At 34.1% G+C, this 19,817-nt stretch overlaps 3 protein-coding genes across 5 annotated transcripts; 1 reads left to right on the top strand and 2 right to left on the bottom strand.

Annotated features, from left to right (window-relative positions):
* Positions 1-308: 308 nt before the first annotated feature.
* On the top strand, positions 309-3,408 carry LOC141721597 (transcription factor SPEECHLESS-like). Its single transcript, XM_074524570.1, has 3 exons — positions 309-802; positions 1,396-1,944; positions 2,779-3,408. The coding sequence occupies exons 1-3, from the start codon at positions 314-316 to the stop codon at positions 2,842-2,844; spliced, it is 1,104 nt and encodes a 367-aa protein (XP_074380671.1). The 5' UTR covers positions 309-313; the 3' UTR covers positions 2,845-3,408.
* A 1,708-nt stretch (positions 3,409-5,116) lies between these two features.
* Positions 5,117-8,243, bottom strand: LOC141721598 (abscisic acid receptor PYL3-like). Of its 3 annotated transcripts, none has more exons than XR_012574789.1 (4): positions 7,933-8,243; positions 6,678-6,893; positions 5,529-5,841; positions 5,117-5,438 (listed from the first exon to the last, which is right to left on the bottom strand). XR_012574789.1 is itself a non-coding variant. In XM_074524571.1 (3 exons), the coding sequence occupies exons 1-3, from the start codon at positions 8,047-8,049 to the stop codon at positions 5,623-5,625; spliced, it is 552 nt and encodes a 183-aa protein (XP_074380672.1). In that variant the 5' UTR covers positions 8,050-8,243; the 3' UTR covers positions 5,117-5,622. The 3 variants fall into 3 exon arrangements, 1 of the variants encoding a protein (XP_074380672.1); XR_012574790.1 differs by having other exon boundaries at positions 5,117-5,418; XM_074524571.1 differs by having other exon boundaries at positions 5,117-5,841.
* Positions 8,244-10,178: 1,935 nt separating this feature from the next.
* LOC141721596 (putative protein phosphatase 2C 76) lies at positions 10,179-18,842 on the bottom strand. The gene is made up of 10 exons (XM_074524569.1): positions 18,687-18,842; positions 17,530-17,642; positions 17,337-17,456; positions 15,730-15,857; positions 14,399-14,497; positions 14,028-14,186; positions 12,575-12,661; positions 11,560-11,651; positions 11,052-11,126; positions 10,179-10,565 (listed from the first exon to the last, which is right to left on the bottom strand). Exons 3-10 carry the CDS (start codon positions 17,435-17,437, stop codon positions 10,416-10,418), a joined length of 891 nt encoding a protein of 296 aa, XP_074380670.1. The 5' UTR covers positions 17,438-17,456; positions 17,530-17,642; positions 18,687-18,842; the 3' UTR covers positions 10,179-10,415.
* Positions 18,843-19,817: the final 975 nt, after the last annotated feature.

Here is a 19,817-nt window from a genome sequence, read left to right as displayed (position 1 = left end):
AGAAAATATTATTTTATCTATGCTGTCTAACACTTAGAATTGTATGTAAGAAAGTCAAAGTACATATAAAAGAAAACAGATGGAGTATATTTATTCGTCAAAATTTTGGCGCAGTTAGCAAATAGTTGACTCTCTATAAATTCAAGATTTTGTTTCTATACACATTTCACGATTTGTTATTTCTTTTAAGATCATGTAATGCGCGGTAAATTACATAGTATATTTTAAATATATTCACATTAATTTTTCATGGAATATATTAGCGTCACTCAAGCTACCTAGGCCCTAGCCCAAACTCTACTGTTGCAAGAAAATGAGTGTTCATGAGAGCAGTATGCAAACTGTGTTCCCTGAATTTCACCAAGACTCAGATAATCCGTTCTTCGAATCCAGCTTTTTCGTATCCTCACCGGAAAATATTTTTAGTATTCTCGAGGCTTTAGATGGAGTTTCAACCTCCGAACTCCACTCATTGCCTCCGTTGGATCATGAGTCTAATTTGTCCCAACAAGAACATGAAAATCAGCAGCCGCCGACTGCTGGTACAAACTTAGTTTCCCAAGAGTCGACATTTTCATTTAATGCGAATCATCTAGAGGATCCATTCAACACGGAGCTAATGGTGGTTGGTTTACACAAGACCAAGAAACAGAAGCTAGATGCCACCGGAGACGAAGTTTCTGTAAGCGGAGATGGGCAGCAAAAGGTATCCCACATAACTGTGGAACGTAACAGGAGGAAACAGATGAATGAGAACCTATCCATCTTGCGTTCACTTATGCCTTCCTTTTATGTCAAAAGAGTAAGTCCTTAAAATTATGTCAATGTTACTAATATATTTTTTTTCTTCATTACAATTTTTATACGGTTTGTTTGGAAACTTAAATTAGTTTGAAATTCTGGATTTTGTACAAATGAACACAAATTTGAAATTGATTCAATTTCAAATATGGGAGATGGTAAGCGGCAATCGATTGTTAGGAGCATACCGTAGCGCGATATGTATATAAAGATGGCTCTCGTGTATTCACACTAAAAACTCTACTATACATGTACTACATAAAGTTTTCAGGGTACGGTTATGCTGCAACAACCGCTTTCCCAACCCTTTCTAACATATACACTCAAATTTGAGAACTTGAAATAACAACTCAATTGATGTTATTTAAAAATTCACTAGTTGAAATGAATTTTATATCCACTAGTAGAATCTTCGCAAAATTTTTACTGTCAAAGCCGATCTAAAGGCTTACTATTCTAATTAAGTTGTCTAAAAGTTCTCATGGCCGACTTATAAGCTGCCGGCCAAACAAGTCCTAATATCATATTAGAACTACTAATTTATATTTAGAGGATTTTTTTTTAAACTTCTGTGCTTAACAATTAAAAGTACAGGGTGATCAAGCATCTATAGTTGGAGGAGTAGTTGACTACATCACTGAGTTGCAGCAAGTTCTCCAATCCCTTGAGGCAAAGAAGCAAAGAAAAGTTTACAGTGAAGTTTTAAGTCCAAGACTTATTTCAAGTCCAACAAACTTACCGATCAGCCCAAGAAAACCGCCACTAAGCCCTAGACTAATACCAAGCTTACCCGTAAGCCCTAGAACACCAACTAGCCCTTACAAGCACCATGGTTTGCTCCAATTAGTTCCATATCACTTCTCCCCAACCATGATGTCTCCTTCTAATTCTTCGCCTTCGTCTCCAATTAATCGTCACAATGTTGTTGCTACTGCTAATGAGCTGGTCGCACATTTGAAGTCCGGGGTTGCAGATGTTGAATTGAAATTTTCAGGGCCTTATGTACTTCTAAAGACTGTATCTGCTAAAATACCTGGCCAAGCATTAAAGATTATTTTAGCCCTCGAAGACTTCTCGCTTCAGATCCTTCATGTAAGCCTCAGTACTGCAGATGATGCCATGATTATTTCTTTCACCATCAAGGTAACTAAAACAATTTCTATCTTCTAAATTAAAGTTAATTACTTTTAAGTCATAACTCAAATCTTTAGTGCACTCTTTGTTATGCTTATGCATGATCAGTATAATCTCTATCGTTTTTCTTCCCCTAAAATCTTAAGCTGTTAGTAAACGCTTACCAGTATCTTATATTATATTCTAAAAAAATACGTCTGAATTCAGATATTTAATCTTCATCGCATATATATTTCAAGAAAGGATTCAGGAGAAACATAGATTCTTGGTGATTGAAATACTAGTACCCCCTGTATTATTGGGCTAAAAAAGTAGGGTGGGGACTGGGGGTATTGTTTTCTTGTCTGTCTATCTTAAAGTGAGTCAGATACAAAGTACTGGTAGGTGGAAAATTGCAGTATGGTAGATTGGTATAGTTAAAAAGATAACTAACATGTACTTGATCTTACCACTGTTAAAAAAGACAGTTGCAGACTACTGCTACTGTACCTGTAACGGGTAGAATTAAATTTTCTGCTACATAAAGCAGCCTTCACTGAAAACTGGGGAAACAGTGGTAATAACAAATGGTAATATTTCAACAATGCTGTACCATTTTAAGAATGTTTCCTCTGTTACAAATTATTTGTCGAGCTTCGGCTTATTTGTGATCACATTGACTAAATTTCGACGAAGTCAAAACTGGACAAGTAACTTAAAACGGACCAACGGGGGAGTATTTAGTAGTATTAAAGTCTCTGTATTACTGTAATGTACATTTGTTTTGGAGAATATAGATGTAGATAAATTTATGTGTCATTTTATTGAAGATTAGATTAGGTAATTCTTTGTTTATATTGACAGATTGGAACTGAATGTCAACTCAGCGCAGATGATCTGGCTCTACATGTTCAACAAACATTTTGCTGACCCTAATGCAGTAATGTATCATATATTATCAAATGAAAAGATGCGAAACAGAAATGATGATTGGCAACATGCATGTTTTAAATCTTACTGGTTCTGTTTAGAATTGAAGTGAAATCTTAGTATCAAAAAACACTTTGTAGCTTTAAATATAGCAATGAAATAGATCAAAGACAAACTGATACAAATTCATTTAATTGTGAAAGAGAAAAAATTATATAATCCTCTGTAGTTGGCATCATCTTTTTATTACCTGCGTATAGTTCAATATTAAATGGAACATTCATTATCAGCTATGTTCCGGACAAGAACAATTATTATCGGACAAAGGGTGAGAATAATTATTCTGCATTCTTAAACTCTTACATATTAAGAGTACATAACAATTGTTCACTTTATTTTCAGGCTAGAATGTGTTGCATATATAACGTGAACCTGCATTACAAAATCATGAAAAAGTATCAACTGTTTAAATCACATCAGATATGGTAAAAAAACACATACCAACTTATTTCCAATTAGGCAAACCGTCTTGTAGGAGTTGGCACTTGTTGAACATTCGGGGATGACTCCTAAAAACAAATAAAAAAAATAGAGAGAGCAATAAATCACCAGCATTTTAAATCAAACCAAACGTACTCAATATACCCCGCCTAGAGTGAGGCGTGAGAAGAGTAAGATATAATGGTTTGATATATGCAAACCATGCCCTGCTGGGAAGTAGGGAGTCCGTTTTTGTGAAGGCCCCCGATTTAGTGCATCATAAATAAAATAGTGTGTGATATATTTGAGATAATATCTAAGCCTGTAGTATCATTCAAACGGGACTTACCCGTATAAAACGACGACCATTGAACGGGAAACAATGACATCTAGTATCATTCAAACATGTATTACCCGTATAAAACGACGACCATTGAAAGGGAAACAATGACATCTCGTCAAACAAATTCAGTCGTCGTGGCCGCGCCATCATCCAAAACCAAATCATCGATCTTTCTCACGACACCATGAACCACAACCACTATCCCAATTAACACCGCCGAGCGTCGATGTCATAATCCAGGAACCTTATGCAAGTTTCGATAAATTCCAATACTTGCTAACGGAAGCCCATACCCACGGAGAATGTTGATTGTGGTCCCACATGGTGTGAATTTTGTAGATGTTGTCTATCTCCTTCGTTTTTAACGATGGTTCTGTAGTTGCTCTTCGTCATCTCAAATAACCGCTCCTCTTGATGCAAGTCATTGATCCATAAAGATATGGCAAGTGGCTCTCGAAAGACATAATTTGAGGATCGCGATGCTCAATCAAGAATGATGACCTCAACTCACAAGTATACTCTAGCAAAGAGGAAGATCTCGATAAAGAATTGAAAGAACTTGAAGAATTGTCAGCTGATGTTTCATTAGAGCTGAATCTCTAACTAAGCATGAATCTAATATTGCTGATTAGTTTGTTTATGGGCCAAGAACGCAGTTAATGATCTGAAGTTGGAGTTGGGGAGCTATAAAATCTCTGTCTGATTACCTGTATTTGGATTCATGCTGTTGTGAAGTACTAACTGGAACAGATATTATACGATTCTATAAATTGATGTATATTTCCTTAAAATGATTTCTTTGCCAACAGGGTCTCAAATCCCAGTGAATGAATATACTTTTTATTAGGTAATAAGCTTTAGACAGCCCCTCCAGTATTTAGCAATGTGACCACTATTGCATTGCCAATTCGATCTGTTTTACAACGTACACTTGTGGCCATTATTGAAATGCACAAATCTGAGACGAGAATCAACGCCGTTTTTGCCAGAGCAGAGATGGAAAATCAATCCGAGACAGCTGCTAAACAAATCAAGACTGTACACAAATAGGTATACAGAATAATAATGTAGTAGACTATGGTCGACAAATAGCGTAGTAATGGAGTTAACCAGTAACCACTAGTAAAATCAATCACTATGATACAAGAGTATTTACAAATTCAGCAAGTAATCACTCCAACTAAGCAAATTGGAATTCAACAACTCCTCTCTTGGTCACGGTCGCAAATAATCTTCATTGATAAAGAAATAAATATCAATGTTAGCTGATGATGATCATGATTCTTTAGTAGACTTATTAAGATCTCCGTAAATTGACATACTCAGTTCACCCCTGGAAGCAGAATTGATCACTAAAATACAAGAGTGTATCTGACAAATACTCAGTGGTCATTTCAAGTTAGCAAAATATAACATAAATTACTCCATTTCTCTATCCTGCTTCTATACTTGAAAAATGAAAATTATCCTCGTGATAAAATGACAGATTTCAATGTCAGCTGATGATGATAATGATTCTTTTAGTAAACTTATTACAATCTCCGTTAAGATACACTGACGGTTCATAAATTAGCATTCACATAATTCACCTCTGAGGGCATCAAGAACCTACAACCGGAACACCATAATAATTCCTTTTCCAACACATACTTACAGAGGGGTGAGATACCACTAGTGGCAAAACTTCACATCTGAGAGATATTTCTTTCGTACTTCTTGACAGAAACCTTTATTAAGCTGTGGTTGCTAAGCTACATTAAAGCGATCCAAACTAATTTCAAAACAGAGATATAGAACATCAGAAACCAGAGAAGAAACAAGAGCACAAATTGTATTGGATAGATAAAAGAGAAATTGCTACCAGTCTGTCCCCAATCCTGCCCAAAATAAATTTTGAAAGAAACTTCAGCAAGTCCAGTCTGTGCAACTTCCACCGCATTGTTTCAGTATCACATTTAGATTCGATCAATGGGCTCAGTACGGCCCTGCACTGCAAGTCGCTCAGAAACTTCAGCAAGAGATTTCAGGTTGCATTTGATCAATGCTTCAACAAAGTAGCATGTCTCATCTTTGGTGTTTCCTTCAGGCACATCTACGACAAATGACTCAATAACCATGGTCCCGGGTCTTCCTTCAATGATCTCTGGATGGACGGATAGAATTGAAGAATAATTCTGTGGAAGAAATGAAAATAACACAGTCAAGTAGTTTACGTCATATGATAAGTTGATGAGTAACACAACCAAGTACATAATATTCACCCATCCTATTGACTTTAAAATTTACCTAGGCCCGTGATACTTTCCATGTGTCTACAACTTGTTATTTATAACTAATTATATAACTGCATGTATATACTTTCAGATAAGTTGATTACTTTACATAAATACTAATAGCATAGGATGTTTGTGACCATGCAGATGCTACTTACTACAGTGTACAAATTTGTCACTCTGTTAAATGTGTGGGTAGAGCCTTATGATAGGTTCAAAGAGTTTTATATGTCTGAGACTAAAAAACAGATCAGAAGGTGACTCCAAAGTTATAGTAAGGACTCAAAAATTGGCAGTTCAAGTAGTAGAAAAAATCTGAAGCCAAGTTTTAAATTTAATGAACGTTTAAGCCGTCAAGAGTGATGCTAATAGTTGGTCTGACTCGTACTAGAATCAAAAAACTGAAAAGTAGCAAGCTGAAGCAGCAGAAAGGATGATCATATCGGCAGGATTTACTTTGTATACCAACTTCATGAGTAGAGAAAAACTGACCCGGCTAAGGGTGATATTCGTAGATGGAGACATTATTAGGCTAAAAAACACACTTGACCACTTACAAAAACTGTTTATATACTTACAAGGATGTAGAAATGTACAAACTAGAAAGAATGAGGATCTGATGTAACATGGATTGAAAAAACAAAATTTAAACATGCAATACTTCATGTTCAGAGATTAAGAACTAATTGAAAGAGGGAAATAAAGGAGGAAATTGTAAGCATGTAGTGCATATATACCCTGAGCCTGTGGTCACCACCAACAATCCGGATGCTAAGAACATGCTCGTTATCATCAAGAAGTTCCAACCTTTCAAAACTAGTAGTAGCGGGTAGGCCCGACTTCACATTAACTTCTCTAAGACTCCCAATCCCAAGATCTCCCTGAACAATGCACCTGCTAACAAAGGGCTTGTACTTCTGTGGTTGATCAAATCTCCTTACAAGTGACCACACCTATTATAGAGTAAAAGTTATTTACTTCAGCAACAGTAAATCACGACTAAGGAAAGGACATAAATATCTCAGAAAACAAGGCACTCAAGTACTGTATTTCATGTAAGATATTTTTCTTGTCCAATAACATTTGTCAGCTTGTATAACAAAAAAAAATTTAAAATTCTTATCGAGATTCCGGATAAAGGAATGTTGAAACCTCTAAAGCACCAAGATGCTCTATTATTCTCCTTGCTCCTTCACTCATTATTTGACAATTACAAACATCTAGTGAGCCCTTCAGAAAAAAGTTACAAGACTTAGCCAAGGGGAACGGAATAGCCCCTTTCTTGTTGGTACAGTTCAATCTCAGTGGAGGCATGTAAGTTAGTAACCGAGTACTCAAAATTTCCATTATTGACCCTCTCCAGACAAACTCCAAAAATAAAGAATCAAATTTACAACTTTTAAAATAAAGAACACAGCACCTGAGATAAATACTTCAAATTTAAATTAGTTCCCTTAAAAAAGAATCCTTTTAAGCTGCCAGAAAAACAATAACTGCACTCACCCCTCCCCCGCGCCCCCAACTTAACTATAGCTTTTTTTTTGTACTAATTGTATTGCTCTTCACAGTATCACATGATTCACATCTATACACACCAAGTTGGAATAGGATTCAACGGGCAGAACCAAAGATTCTTCACAGCAACCAAATTTTAGCCACTTTTTCTATGTTAACATTCAGCATATTTGGTACACATTCTCACCGCTCTCTAGTTCTCATTGAACCGAAGCCTACACACACACACACATTGCCAATTAACTTTATTCCTTCTCAATTCCCCCCATAAATGTCAAACTAATCACAAACAACACGAATCAAAATCGACAACAATAAGTCAAACATCCAATTTAAAACATCATATCATATCCAATAAAAACAAACAAAATTCCACAAAACCAACCTAAACAAAATCAATAAATCAAAACACACAACCATATCAAACAATCAAAACATAACAACATAACATAAAACTTATAACTAATAAAATATTACGAGATGAACAGGAGCTCTGATGTGCTTGATAAGAACAGAAGTGCATTGATTCTCAGCAGCTGCATGATTGTGATGCCTTCTAACATACTCTTTCTCAGCTCCTTCTAAATCACCCATTTTGTGCTTGATTTTTCAGCTTAATCTTCTTCAAATCATCAATACAAAGGTTTGTTTACTTGCATGAATTGTATGTACATGTGTGTGTTTACATATTGAGATTTGTGAATAGATCAGCAGTTGTGTTGTTTGTATGTCTATATTTATCTGTGAGGTTGTCTGTACTTTCCCTTTTCAGATCGTCTTATTACCGTGTGCAGATGTTCTTATAGTCTTGTCGTTTTTGTTGTTTTTGTCAATTGTCCAAAGTGCCCTTTCCTATCCCAATGTTACAGAACTAAGCATAGCTCGCAATCCATTCGTTTTGTGTACTTTCGTGATTCAATGATCAGTAACTCAATGAAACCGATCATTGAGTTACCTATTTTGACTAATGAATTGATAATTGTTGGCAGTTTCTTTAGTAATTTGAATAAGTTATTTTTAATGAAATTATTTATAAATAATGATTTAGAGTATTTATTTATATTATAACTTAACATTTGTCGATTCTTTAATCGAAAAACCTCTTCTAATTAAAAAAAAAACTACTCGAGATAACGGTCGTTTTAACATGTTAACTACTAAATGCCAAGGATTTATCTTGTCAAATGCCTAATTCGATTTTTTCTGTGAAGAATGCCTAATTTGATTTAATCCGCTAGTTTTTATTAAATTAGTAACTTAAAATATGATCAAAGTTTCTTCAATTTTACAGTCTTGATTTTCGTTCAATTTTACTCGAACGGTACTAGAAGTGACTCGGTTCACTTACGAACTCGAATTTTATTAAACGATACAATCATAAACAAAAAATGATTGAAGGGGGGTAAAAATGTAAGAGAAAAGAGAGAAAGAAAGGGATAGAAATACCTAGAAATGAGGAATGATAAGATCTAAACCTTGTGAAGTTTGTTATCCATCCCTATCCATTCATATGTGATACAAGTCTTTGATATAGCTCGTGATTTGTATAATTGTGCATTTGTATGAATATAAACCATACATATTGTGCATGCGTGCTCGTTGGACCTAAAAGGGCACTCACACACACGCACACAAACAAATCACAATCCTCTTTTCTTAATTTGCTTCCAGTACAGGAAATATTTGTACTTTCATGTTATAAAATTTCAAATCTCTGCTAATATTCCATGGTCCTGCCTCCTATATTTAGTCATCATAGTCTAAAGTTTGGACCAGAGATTTATTATATTAGTTCTAGTTATAGCAGTTTAACGTTCTTAGAGACTGTGAATTGCTATGCTTCCTAGGGAAAAAAATGGGAAATATTGATTATGTTTGACTATTAACGTTTAGCTGTAACAGTTTAAAATAACTAGTTTGATTAACTGATTGAGTTAGCTTTTTTTATAAAATAAATGTTTATATAGATTTTTGTACTATTTACTTAAAAAAACTTCTGCTAGTTTTTTCAAAATAAGTTTTTCAGGACAAAAAAGCTGTTTCAAAAACCAACTATTAACCACTAAAATTAGATATTTCATTTGGTCAAACCTCTAATTTGATTTTTAAAAAAAATTGTGTCAAATATCTTTTGCCAAAAAGTTAACTTCCAAATACAGCTATTAATTTTTTGACCACTGCGCAATGAACGTATTTTACGATCACATTTGTAAAAAAAATTGAAAAATTGACCGAAACCTTACGACCGCATTTGCAAAAACTTCTAAAACAGTATCATACAAAATATTGATGAGGAAGTTCATATTAAGAAAATATTACTCCCAAAATTAAAATATAGCTCCAGAAATTTTTATTTCCAGATATACTCTAACAAAGTACTTTCTCATAGTTTGATAAAAAGATAAACTCCAACTGAATGCATAAATTGATGCAAGTAAATTTTGTCACATTACTCATAACACTATCTATCTAATATCATCTAAACATATTACCAAACGAGCTCAAACTTAAAATGCTTGCAACAAACTTATCTCCAGTAAACTAATTGTGTATTCTATGATGGGGTGATACAAGATGAAGAGGAAAGAAAGTTTACAGATCATGCCAAAGAGAAGATTTCGTTACCTTTGCAGAGACAAAACAAGAGTAAAAAGTTTAGCGAGAAATGAAAATACAAGAAAAAAGGGCTTATGACCATATTTCTGTGGTCATAGCACAAAACATACAAGTAAAATCTTTAATTTTATAAACTGAAAGGTAATTGTGCAGGAAAGACTAGGATACAGAACACAGACAAAGTTCTGGCCTAAACAGTCTCTGTTCTCTGTAACATTTGTATAGAAGAAAAGAAAAGGAAAAAATAGATAGAACTAAAAATTGGTAAAAACAAGGACATTGTGCATCTGCGGCAAATTTATAAATTCAACATGAAACGAACTGATACCGCAGTTTTTTAGGCACTAGGGGTGAATTGCCTCTGCTTGCTCATGGTGAAACTTCACGACAATGCATGTGATATTATCAGCGCTCCCTCGAGTATAAGCAGTGTCTGTCAACTTCCGTGCTGCGGCTATGGGGTCTTCTTCAGTTGTAGCAAGTGCCACAGCATCCTGATAATACAAGGTAACATGTCAATGTAGCATGTTTAGGAAAGAGTAATACACCTTGCACCGGCTTTACTAAAAGATAAGAGTTTTCTTATAGTGAATGACTTCCAGAGCAAGGTACCAACAAAACCAAGATCCACCTTGGCCCTCATAAACAAACAATCAATAGGCAGCAATTAGAAAACAAAGCCTGACGCAACATTTTTGCGGGTTCAGTACAACTCATACCGTAGTCTCCAAAACATTCATATGCCTATATGTTGTTGGCTTGAGTTTATATGCGATATGTAACACTACATTGTCTCAAAGCTTTAAAGAAAACAAGTTACATATCTATATTGTGACACATTGACTGCTAACATACCCTAAACACTTTCTGCCTAGTACAATTAATAGTGACTTGAACATAATTATAGTCTTTAAGACATCAAATATAGAAAATTAATAAACAAAAGCATTTGTATTATTTATTAATGTAATGTAACATACCTCATTAGGTACAACGTCCCAAAGTCCATCACTTGCAAGCACGAGCAGTTCAGAATCTTCATTTATCACTTGATCCTATAAAGAGAATTGGTCCAAAGCATTAAATAGAATTTACCAGTTTGGATATTGACTAAAAAGGTTCCAGGAAAATAATGCCAGATGGTCATTATGAATATGTTTCCCTTAAGCATATGCATCCAGAGCCTATTCAACTTGTTCTTTTATAACATTGAAAATGACATTACATATTTGAATGACAACACAAAAGAATTTTAGACGCGGCAGTAATTGGAAACTCGTTGCATATATTTTTCAAAGAGTTTTACATGCAACTGTGTATGTGTGTGTTTGGAGGACATCTAAATGTAATCTCTCTACGAGAAATGGAATAATGAAAACATGGAAAGGAAATGACATGAAGACAACAGGAACATAAATATCTTACTAATAAGTTAATAGACAGAAATACAGAACATAAAGAAACACCAGTATGCATTTTATGATCTACCTGAATATCCGGCTCTGCCACAACAAACTGCTTTAGCATACGATTACCAAATGCACGTGACATTGCTAAGACTCCACAAACTCTCCAAGTACCTGGTAGTAGATCCAAAACTGTTACTAAAACTGAAACTATAATATATAATTAATATTGATAGTGAAAAAAGAATCTCTTGATGATGCTTATACCCTATCTGACAACAATATATCGAATTTCTCTTGTAAAGAAGGTCCTTAAGGTTGTTCGTATTAGTATATTTTCCCATGTAAGTGCTTATTTGGAAGAACCTACACAGCCTACACCCCATTCAGGAGCATGGACTGAACTCAAGTCAAGGAACAATAATAACAAGTAAAACGTTGATAAAAAAAATCTGATAAACAATAACACTTCACTCGTCAAGTATGGAGAGAAGAATGACAAGAAAAATAGAAGGAAAAAAAAATGAAGCTTTTCCCATTTGCTTCCGAGTGCTATGGGAAAAAGCTAGTCATTTGCATGTTCTGATATGCTGAAAAGAAATGAAGGTACATATTATCATTACGAATTAACGATTGTATCCTAGTACATGAATGGTGAAAAAATATTGTTCCGACAAGGAAGAGCTACTTTTGGCATTTGAATAAACTACAAGATATCGGATGCCTTTTCTTTCTAATCACGCCACTTCTGGATAGATGTTAGGAAGGAAAGAAGGGGCTAATATTAGCATTGTAAAATTATTATATGAGCTAAAAAGACTGTTCAAAGTTTTTTAAAAAAATGCTCTAGAGTAATGCTTAGCTACTATTTGAGAGCAAATGATGCAACCATGTTTTATTTAAGCTTTTCAAAAATAGCCGTCGTCACCCGGCATTTGTCCATGAAAAATTAATTTACACAAATAGGACTTCGTGACAGAAGGCCATCTAAATACAACACAAGTTCTCAATATTGCATCTTGGTGGCCGTACAGAAATTAATAAAAAGAATTGCATGTTAAAAGTAAAGAAGATAAAAAAATATAATAGATTCTTACCAGCCCAGATAACAACACCACCCGCCTTTTCGATTCTCTCTCGCTCATCACTTCTGTTTGGTTTGTGATCCTCAGAAAGGGGAATTGCTGCAACACAGTAAAAACAAATATTTATCTCAGTTAACAAGGGACTAATCAAAATTAATATTCAGTTCTTCCCGTGTCACCCAGAAAACATGTTTTAGCAGTTAGACATGCTAAATCTCAGAGAAGATTTGCAACCGTGAATATACATCACAACTTAAAGTGAAACAAAAGTCTTTGAAGCAGAGTATAGCAAAGCTGTTACTCCGACTCGGCTAGAAGTGTCCAACATGGATACGTGTCCAAGTATCGGACTCGGGAACATATTGAAAAATATAGATGTTTTAGCCTAAAATAAGTGTCCAAGTCCGAGTGTCCATGTTCAAGTGTCGGGTGTCCGACACGGGTACTCGAAGGTATAATGGAGAGTCTGAGTAACATAGGCAGAGCTACCTACTGGACTGAGCAACAAATAACATTGTATTTCATTGCAGAGTTCTCCTACAATACGAGAATAGTGCACCAGGCTTTACTAGATTCAATAAGATAAGTCTGGTATAACATCTAATGAGACGTTAAAACTAGGTAGAAACAGGTACCACTAGTGTTAGATATATAATACTTAACCTTAGTTAAGTTTGCTACATTAATATATAAAGACAGTTGGAAAAGGTCGATGGAGACCACAATTAAACTGGAGCCCATGGAAATTGTATATGTTTGAAACATGTTTTGCACAACATTTGAAATGCTATGCAAGCGCCAAGCAGAACAAATATGGTCTTCACGGTCTCCATAGAAATCAACTCATATTAATCTATTTATTTCATGAACAAGGATCAAGTAGGTTAGTTTGTTTTATATCAAATGGGAAAAATGTGTTGTCTAAAAATATACCCCCTCTATCCTATTTTATTTTCCATTCAAGATAAATACTTGCTGAACAAGATTCAGTTATGAGCTAGATATGTAATCATAGTTAAAGTTTGTTTCAGTTTTGTCAAACATTAAAAACCTAATTTAGACTTTTAGTGCTTCTAAAACAAAAAAATAACAAAAAAAGAGAAGAAGACTTAATGGACAGATTAAGAAGAATAATATTTTTTTTTTGATAAACAAGGTAGACAGCTATAAAAAGAGGCAAAGGAGACTCCGGCTGTGACGCTGTGTACTAAAAACTTAATAAGCTGATATATTCCAAATTGGTCCTGTGCTAGTTCAGAACAAAATTGTTTCTGAAGGATGGTTAACAAAGATAGTTGATTTCCTTACTATAACTATAATAGCAATTTGTAACTGCTGTTATAAGTTCATACACACGTAGCAACAGAATGTATGTTTCTATTTCGGAGAGCTACATGACAAAACAAAACTCATAAAGCTCTGACGCAGATATCAAAAGGATGTATCTGTGTCTGTATTCAAGTACCTTCCCCGGCATTTGATATGACAGTCCGTGAATCGCCTACGTTGGCAACATAGAGATGGTTTCCAACTAAAACTGCAGTTGAAGCCGTGGATCCGTCATCTCGAAAATTATCCTTCTGGGATTCCAAAAAGTCCTTGTCAATCTGTTGATATATCTGGCCTGGAAATTACAAATTGTAAGGAGAACTATATACGTACAAGCAGAAAAGTTGGTCCAAGACATTAAAATAGAAAATGATGGTAAATTACTTTAAACCAGAATGTATGTTGAACTAGCTTAGAGTTCAACATCCAAGAACTGGTAATCTACCTTCAAAACAGCAAAATACAAGCACTGGTAATTAAAATTCAATTTTATTTACTCGGGCTTACTTATAGCCAATCTGGTGTTGGTTAAAAATTCAGGATGATTCACAAGACCATCGAATAGATGGTTCTTCAGAAATTCAGCTGCACGTGAACCTCCATGACCTGTAATAGACAGTTGCAACAGATTAACATAAAGAGGGAAGAAACAATGGAATTTCGTTTTTTATTTTATGTTAGTAGAAGATGTAGAATCAACACGAGCACAGTACACTCAGTACTATTAGAAAGAGATCATATAAACCAGATAATGGGAAGTTTACTAAATAAGTGGATGAAACTATTCTCATTTGAACCAACCGGGAAAATTATTTTTTCACATATCAGGTCAGATGGTAGGCCAGATAAAGCATGTTGCTGGTGACTGAGATGATATTTATATAGGAGAATCTTATGTAGCCTACAGAGAAGTACAGTATTAGCGAGTCACTGACTATCTGTTCACACATTTAAATCGTGGTTGTACCGGAAAATAGCTTGTATATACTACATCAGGATTAAACTAAAATAACTCACTATGGGACATCCCAAGATCTTAAAACTGGAAGATAATCCGAATCAGCTATGAAATATGATTTATTACTAAAAAATATCACTTTCATCAAGAACCAGGATTAACCATAGAAGATTCTTGTAATATTTACTTTACATCTTTTACTGAAAGTGATCCTTCTGCTTTTCCGACGGGCCTACAAAGTACAAACCACGATATGGTCCAAGGCCCATGCCATGACTTTTAGATAAATTTCAGGTTTCATATTAGGGTTCAATATTGAGCGATTAGCAGCACTCCGTGATCAGGTACTTCACGACTATAGGTAGCAATGAAGTATCTAATATTATACCCGGTAATAAAATCAACAAAAAGAGTAAAGCCAGCGTCCAGAATTAGAATTATATTATTATACTAGTGGTACTATTATGGTTGGCATAATTAATGAAGGTGCAGTAGGTTTATTTTGAATTATTTTGTTATTCTCTTTACTAAAACAAATTATCTGCTATAGAACTATAGGCTATAGCCATGCAATTTTGGTGTGTACCATGTCGGAAAAGGTGAACAATAAATGCTGCCGGACTACAGTCCAGTAGAAATGAATGATAAGTATACAAATAATAATCCTTTGTTTGTGCATTCAAGTCTAAGACATGATGCATGTGAAATTAACATGTTTAGTCCTGCACTCTAATACATAATGTTATAATTTAGAACAACTTCGGAGAAGTAAGTCTTTACTAAAAAGTAATACCCAAGAGGAAGTAAGTCTTCACAACAAGTATCCTCAGCAAAGAGCAGCAATTTATTTTCAAGAGAAATGATGATAAAAGAACCTAACCATCAAATATCCCAAAGAGACAAACTGTTGTTCCATCAATTTTGGTAATCTTAACATCAAAAAAATCCTCCATATTCGCTCTCTTTCCTCTGAAACTTGAATACCCACAGCTCAGTTTTCCGTCTTCACTGTCATTGGCAGAACAACACTAAGTGAGATACCTACTAAATATAAAAACCAACACATTCTTCACATCACAAGAATAACAGAAGCAATCAATTTTGAAATAACTATCTTTGTGTAATCTAATTAAATATGTTCAACTGAATTAGGTTAGAACAGTATATATCGCTCTACTAAAAAATAATATATCTATGAGTATGGCCTGCACAACATATGAACAATTAGAAAAACATGACGTTAGAAACATGACAAGAAAGAGAACTTCTATTTCTGCTCTGAAAGTACAAAAATGCAACCATTTTAAAACTCATGCTTATGTGTCTCCCTCTGGAAGCAATTAGTAAGAATAGCTTAAGGAATTGCTTTCCCTAGCCCCTAGGGGGATTCTACAAAAATCTCTTATCCATACAAAGATTTAGACGTCATACAAATTTTAAGCAAACAAATAACAAAATGCCCTTGTTTATGCCAGGTGGCAAATCAAAAAAATTATAAACAAAATTTGTTTTGTGTACTTTATTTTCTGATCCTATTATATGCCACAGTACCGAGAATAATATTTTATAAGCACAAGTAAGAGGAAATGTTTTAAAATTTCAAAATATTAGTTGCTTAAACATTACATTAGTACTATAATACTCAGCAAGCAACTTGTTAGTGAATCTATTTTTCTCCAACAAATTTCAGCCTCAAAGCGTACTTCTAAGTTCTAAAATTTTAAAAATACACATTCATGTTAAGTAGCCACAATTTTATACATTTTAATTGTGTGGATTATCTGCGCTTGCCTCTTTCTTCCTAGAAAAGCTAGTAATAGCTACAATATAAACATATATCTTCATTTACGCAATGCAAGACATAACTTTTTTCTACTATCACATTTTAAGCACTTTCCAAAACAGTGAAGGTTTAGAATATTGATTGAATTTCATATATTTCCTTCAAAATCCAAAGAGCTGGCAGGCAAAATAGCAATCAGATTCAAATGGCTGACCTTTCCAAATCACAGAGGTTAAAAGTATTTAAACAAAAAATTATGATTGTTTTCAATTATTTGTGTCACGCGAATCTAAAAAAACTAGTTTAACAGTGAAGATGAGCAATTTAAGAAACTTTAGAGATGTCAGAGATTTAATTTTACAAATTTCATTAAATAATCTGCCAATTTTTCGATGAAAAGTATATTTCATTAAATACAAATTGATTTTATTTATTGCAGACAATATTTATACTGCAGATTATAAGACGACATTCATTACATAGATGACTTAAGACTCGCCAAGGAAAGACCTACGTAAGTTTTTATCCAATCTTGGACTGTGGTAAAACTAGTTGACCATAAAAAATTGGCTAGGTATTTGTTTTTTCTATAAATAAAAGTTAACAGGTCGTGCATAGATAGTTCACAACACGCAACTTATATTTTAAACTCTAAACAGATGGGCAAAGTTCATAAAATTGGACATGATTATAAAACCAATCACCTCTTAAATCCTCCACTAGCGTAGTTACCATCTTCATCCTTTTCAGGTAAGAGGTTAGAAGCTGAACTGTTATTAGAAGCTGCAACTGTATCTGCCATCATCTTTCTTATGGCTGTAAAGCTGCAATCCACAAATATATTGGGCTTTTAGCTGTGATCAAACTCTTTGCAATGAAGCTAAGCTGAGCTCTTACCCTAGTTGTTCTCCCGAAGTGCCCAATCTGAAGAAGCACAGACCTTGTGCCACTATGGCATACCATCTAACAACACCACCTTCCCTTTAGATGCCCAAGCTTGCACACTGGTACTGTTAATATGTCATAATAGCGTCAGCTGTAAAATTTATGACATTTTAACTAAAACAATGATATCAATAGTAATATCTTGAAGTAATAATCTTAACATAAATTTGCCCATACCATCTGATCACATTACGAATTCAAAGTAATATACAACTTTAAAGATGAATTACAAAATCTTTTTTCCTGTATATGGAAGACTTCAACTCACTAGCTTTTACTTAACTTACTTATAACCCATCCGTATGAATTCATTATTTTATGCAAACTCCTTCCTTAGTTGCTTAAACCTTTCATGTTTTTGAGCCACTTAAATCATAATGGTAAATAAATTTTCATGTGGACTATGTATCCGTGTACCGAATATATTGCTGTTAACATCCATTGGGCAGACAATAGAATGATCAATCACGCAAATTCTACAAACATTGGTCAAGTGTTTCATTTTAATTTCTTCAACATCCTTCGTCATCACTTTTCTATATAAGCTTTGTTTCTACCAGCTCTTATAATTTTCTTGTATTATATAATATATGATTTAGTTGGTTTCTTAATCTAACACTTCTTTAACATTGTATCAGAACTCAGTTAAAGGAGGGGTTCCGGATTCAAGTCCTCCCACCACCAATATGTTCAATTTGATATTTTAAATTTGTGTGTTTAGTATAATCATACGATTTAGAGGCACTGTTGAATAACACATAATTAGTTGTGCCGATTACTTAACAATTTGCACAAACATAACCCGAAAATTTGAACATAAAAACGATACTCCCACAAGTGACAAGTCCACATTTTCACTTGTAGCTGGATCATCATCTGGCAACACCACTATAGCTGATCAAACACAAATTTTACAATAACGCAATGCACTTAAATCATCTAACTAATAGCAAAACTATAAGAAAACAATACACTTTGTATTCAACAATAGTAATTAAAACACATCAACTATTAAACTGATTAAAAAAAAACACAAACAAATAATCCACATTTAATTAAAAAAAAATAAATAAAGTGACCATAATTAAAAACAAAATATCGAATATTACAGCGGGTCGATCTGCGAGAAGCTCCAGGTTCAGCTTGAAGTATATGCAGTTTCTCTCTCTAGATTAAGAGAGAGGATCTGGTGAATGCTAGAGAGAGAAAGTTGTGTGTATAATGTATGTATAGTTTATGATGAGAGAAGGAAAGTGCACGAGTGTTCAAGTGAAGTGAAACAGATGTGTATGAGAGTGACGTTTGGCTCATGTATACGTGGCATACGTGTTGGAATTTTTGTTGTTGTAGAGTTACACGTGGCATTATTTCGGTCTTTCTGAGAAAACATTGTTTAATTTTAAAATAAGAGTAAAATGCAATATTTGTGTTTGAGGTTTGCAATTGATGCAACTTGTGTACTTGAAATTTGAAAATAACAAATTGTGTATCAAAGGTTAAAAATCATGTGCGAAAATGTACATTTATCCACTTATTGGTTAGGTCTGTTAAATTTGTTTGTAAAGCGGGTTAAAAATTAGTGACTATTTTGCACTTTTTCAAATCAACAATTATATACCCAAATATATACAAATTTTATGCTTTATAAACGAGCTAATACCTATAAAGAATTAGAGGAGTGATACCTATGAAGTTTATTATGGAAAGTGTTCAAGTATTCATTTAGTAATGCATTAACATATTTGTCAAATTCAATTTATTTCAGTTATTTTTATGATAAAAAAATTGATCAAAAAAAATATGTTGCTCCCTTTACTTTTAATAAGTCTTCGATTGTTAGTCCTGACAAATTCTAGAATAGTATTAATTGCAGTCCAGTAAAAAATATCGAGGTTGAGAGTAGTATTATATTTAATAAAGTGGTTGGAAAGAGAATGAAATAAAGAAGTTTATAATTCTTCATGATGGTCCCATGACAAGCGTGTGAGCTTGATTAAGAAAGGTGAAGAGAGAGATTTGTTTAAGCAAGCAATGAAAAAATATTGGGCTCAAGACGGCTCCTTTTGGAATTGGGACAATTCCGGAGGTAGGGATGACAATTTAATCCGATCCGACGGATATCCGATCTGAAACCCGAGATTTTGGATATATCGAACCTGAAGTTTTGGATTTGGATTTCAGCGATACCGAACCGATACCCGATCCGAAATCCGAAATTCAATCCAAACCCGATCCAAACC

This window comes from Apium graveolens, chromosome 4, assembly GCF_009905375.1.
Source record: "Apium graveolens cultivar Ventura chromosome 4, ASM990537v1, whole genome shotgun sequence".
Classification (NCBI taxonomy): domain Eukaryota; kingdom Viridiplantae; phylum Streptophyta; class Magnoliopsida; order Apiales; family Apiaceae; genus Apium; species Apium graveolens.
This window is presented reverse-complemented; position numbering and strand designations above follow the sequence as displayed.

Bases quoted from the DNA above. Each gene is read 5' to 3' on its own strand.
- LOC141721597 (XM_074524570.1), top strand. From the start codon at position 314: ATGAGTGTTCATGAGAGCAGTATGCAAACTGTGTTCCCTGAATTTCAC. The intron at 803-1,395 runs GTAAGTCCTTAA...TTAAAAGTACAG, and splicing joins CTTCCTTTTATGTCAAAAGA to GGTGATCAAGCATCTATAGT. The intron at 1,945-2,778 runs GTAACTAAAACA...TTATATTGACAG, and splicing joins TTATTTCTTTCACCATCAAG to ATTGGAACTGAATGTCAACT.
- LOC141721598 (XM_074524571.1), bottom strand. From the start codon at position 8,049: ATGGGTGATTTAGAAGGAGCTGAGAAAGAGTATGTTAGAAGGCATCAC. The intron at 6,894-7,932 runs GTAATATTTTAT...ACTCTATAATAG, and splicing joins TCAGAGCTCCTGTTCATCTC to GTGTGGTCACTTGTAAGGAG. The intron at 5,842-6,677 runs GTATATATGCAC...TTTCTTCCACAG, and splicing joins GTGGTGACCACAGGCTCAGG to AATTATTCTTCAATTCTATC.
- LOC141721596 (XM_074524569.1), bottom strand. From the start codon at position 17,437: ATGATGGCAGATACAGTTGCAGCTTCTAATAACAGTTCAGCTTCTAAC. The intron at 14,187-14,398 runs GTAAGCCCGAGT...TGTAATTTCCAG, and splicing joins CAACACCAGATTGGCTATAA to GCCAGATATATCAACAGATT. The intron at 10,566-11,051 runs GTATGTTACATT...TTGTATTATCAG, and splicing joins GGGACGTTGTACCTAATGAG to GATGCTGTGGCACTTGCTAC.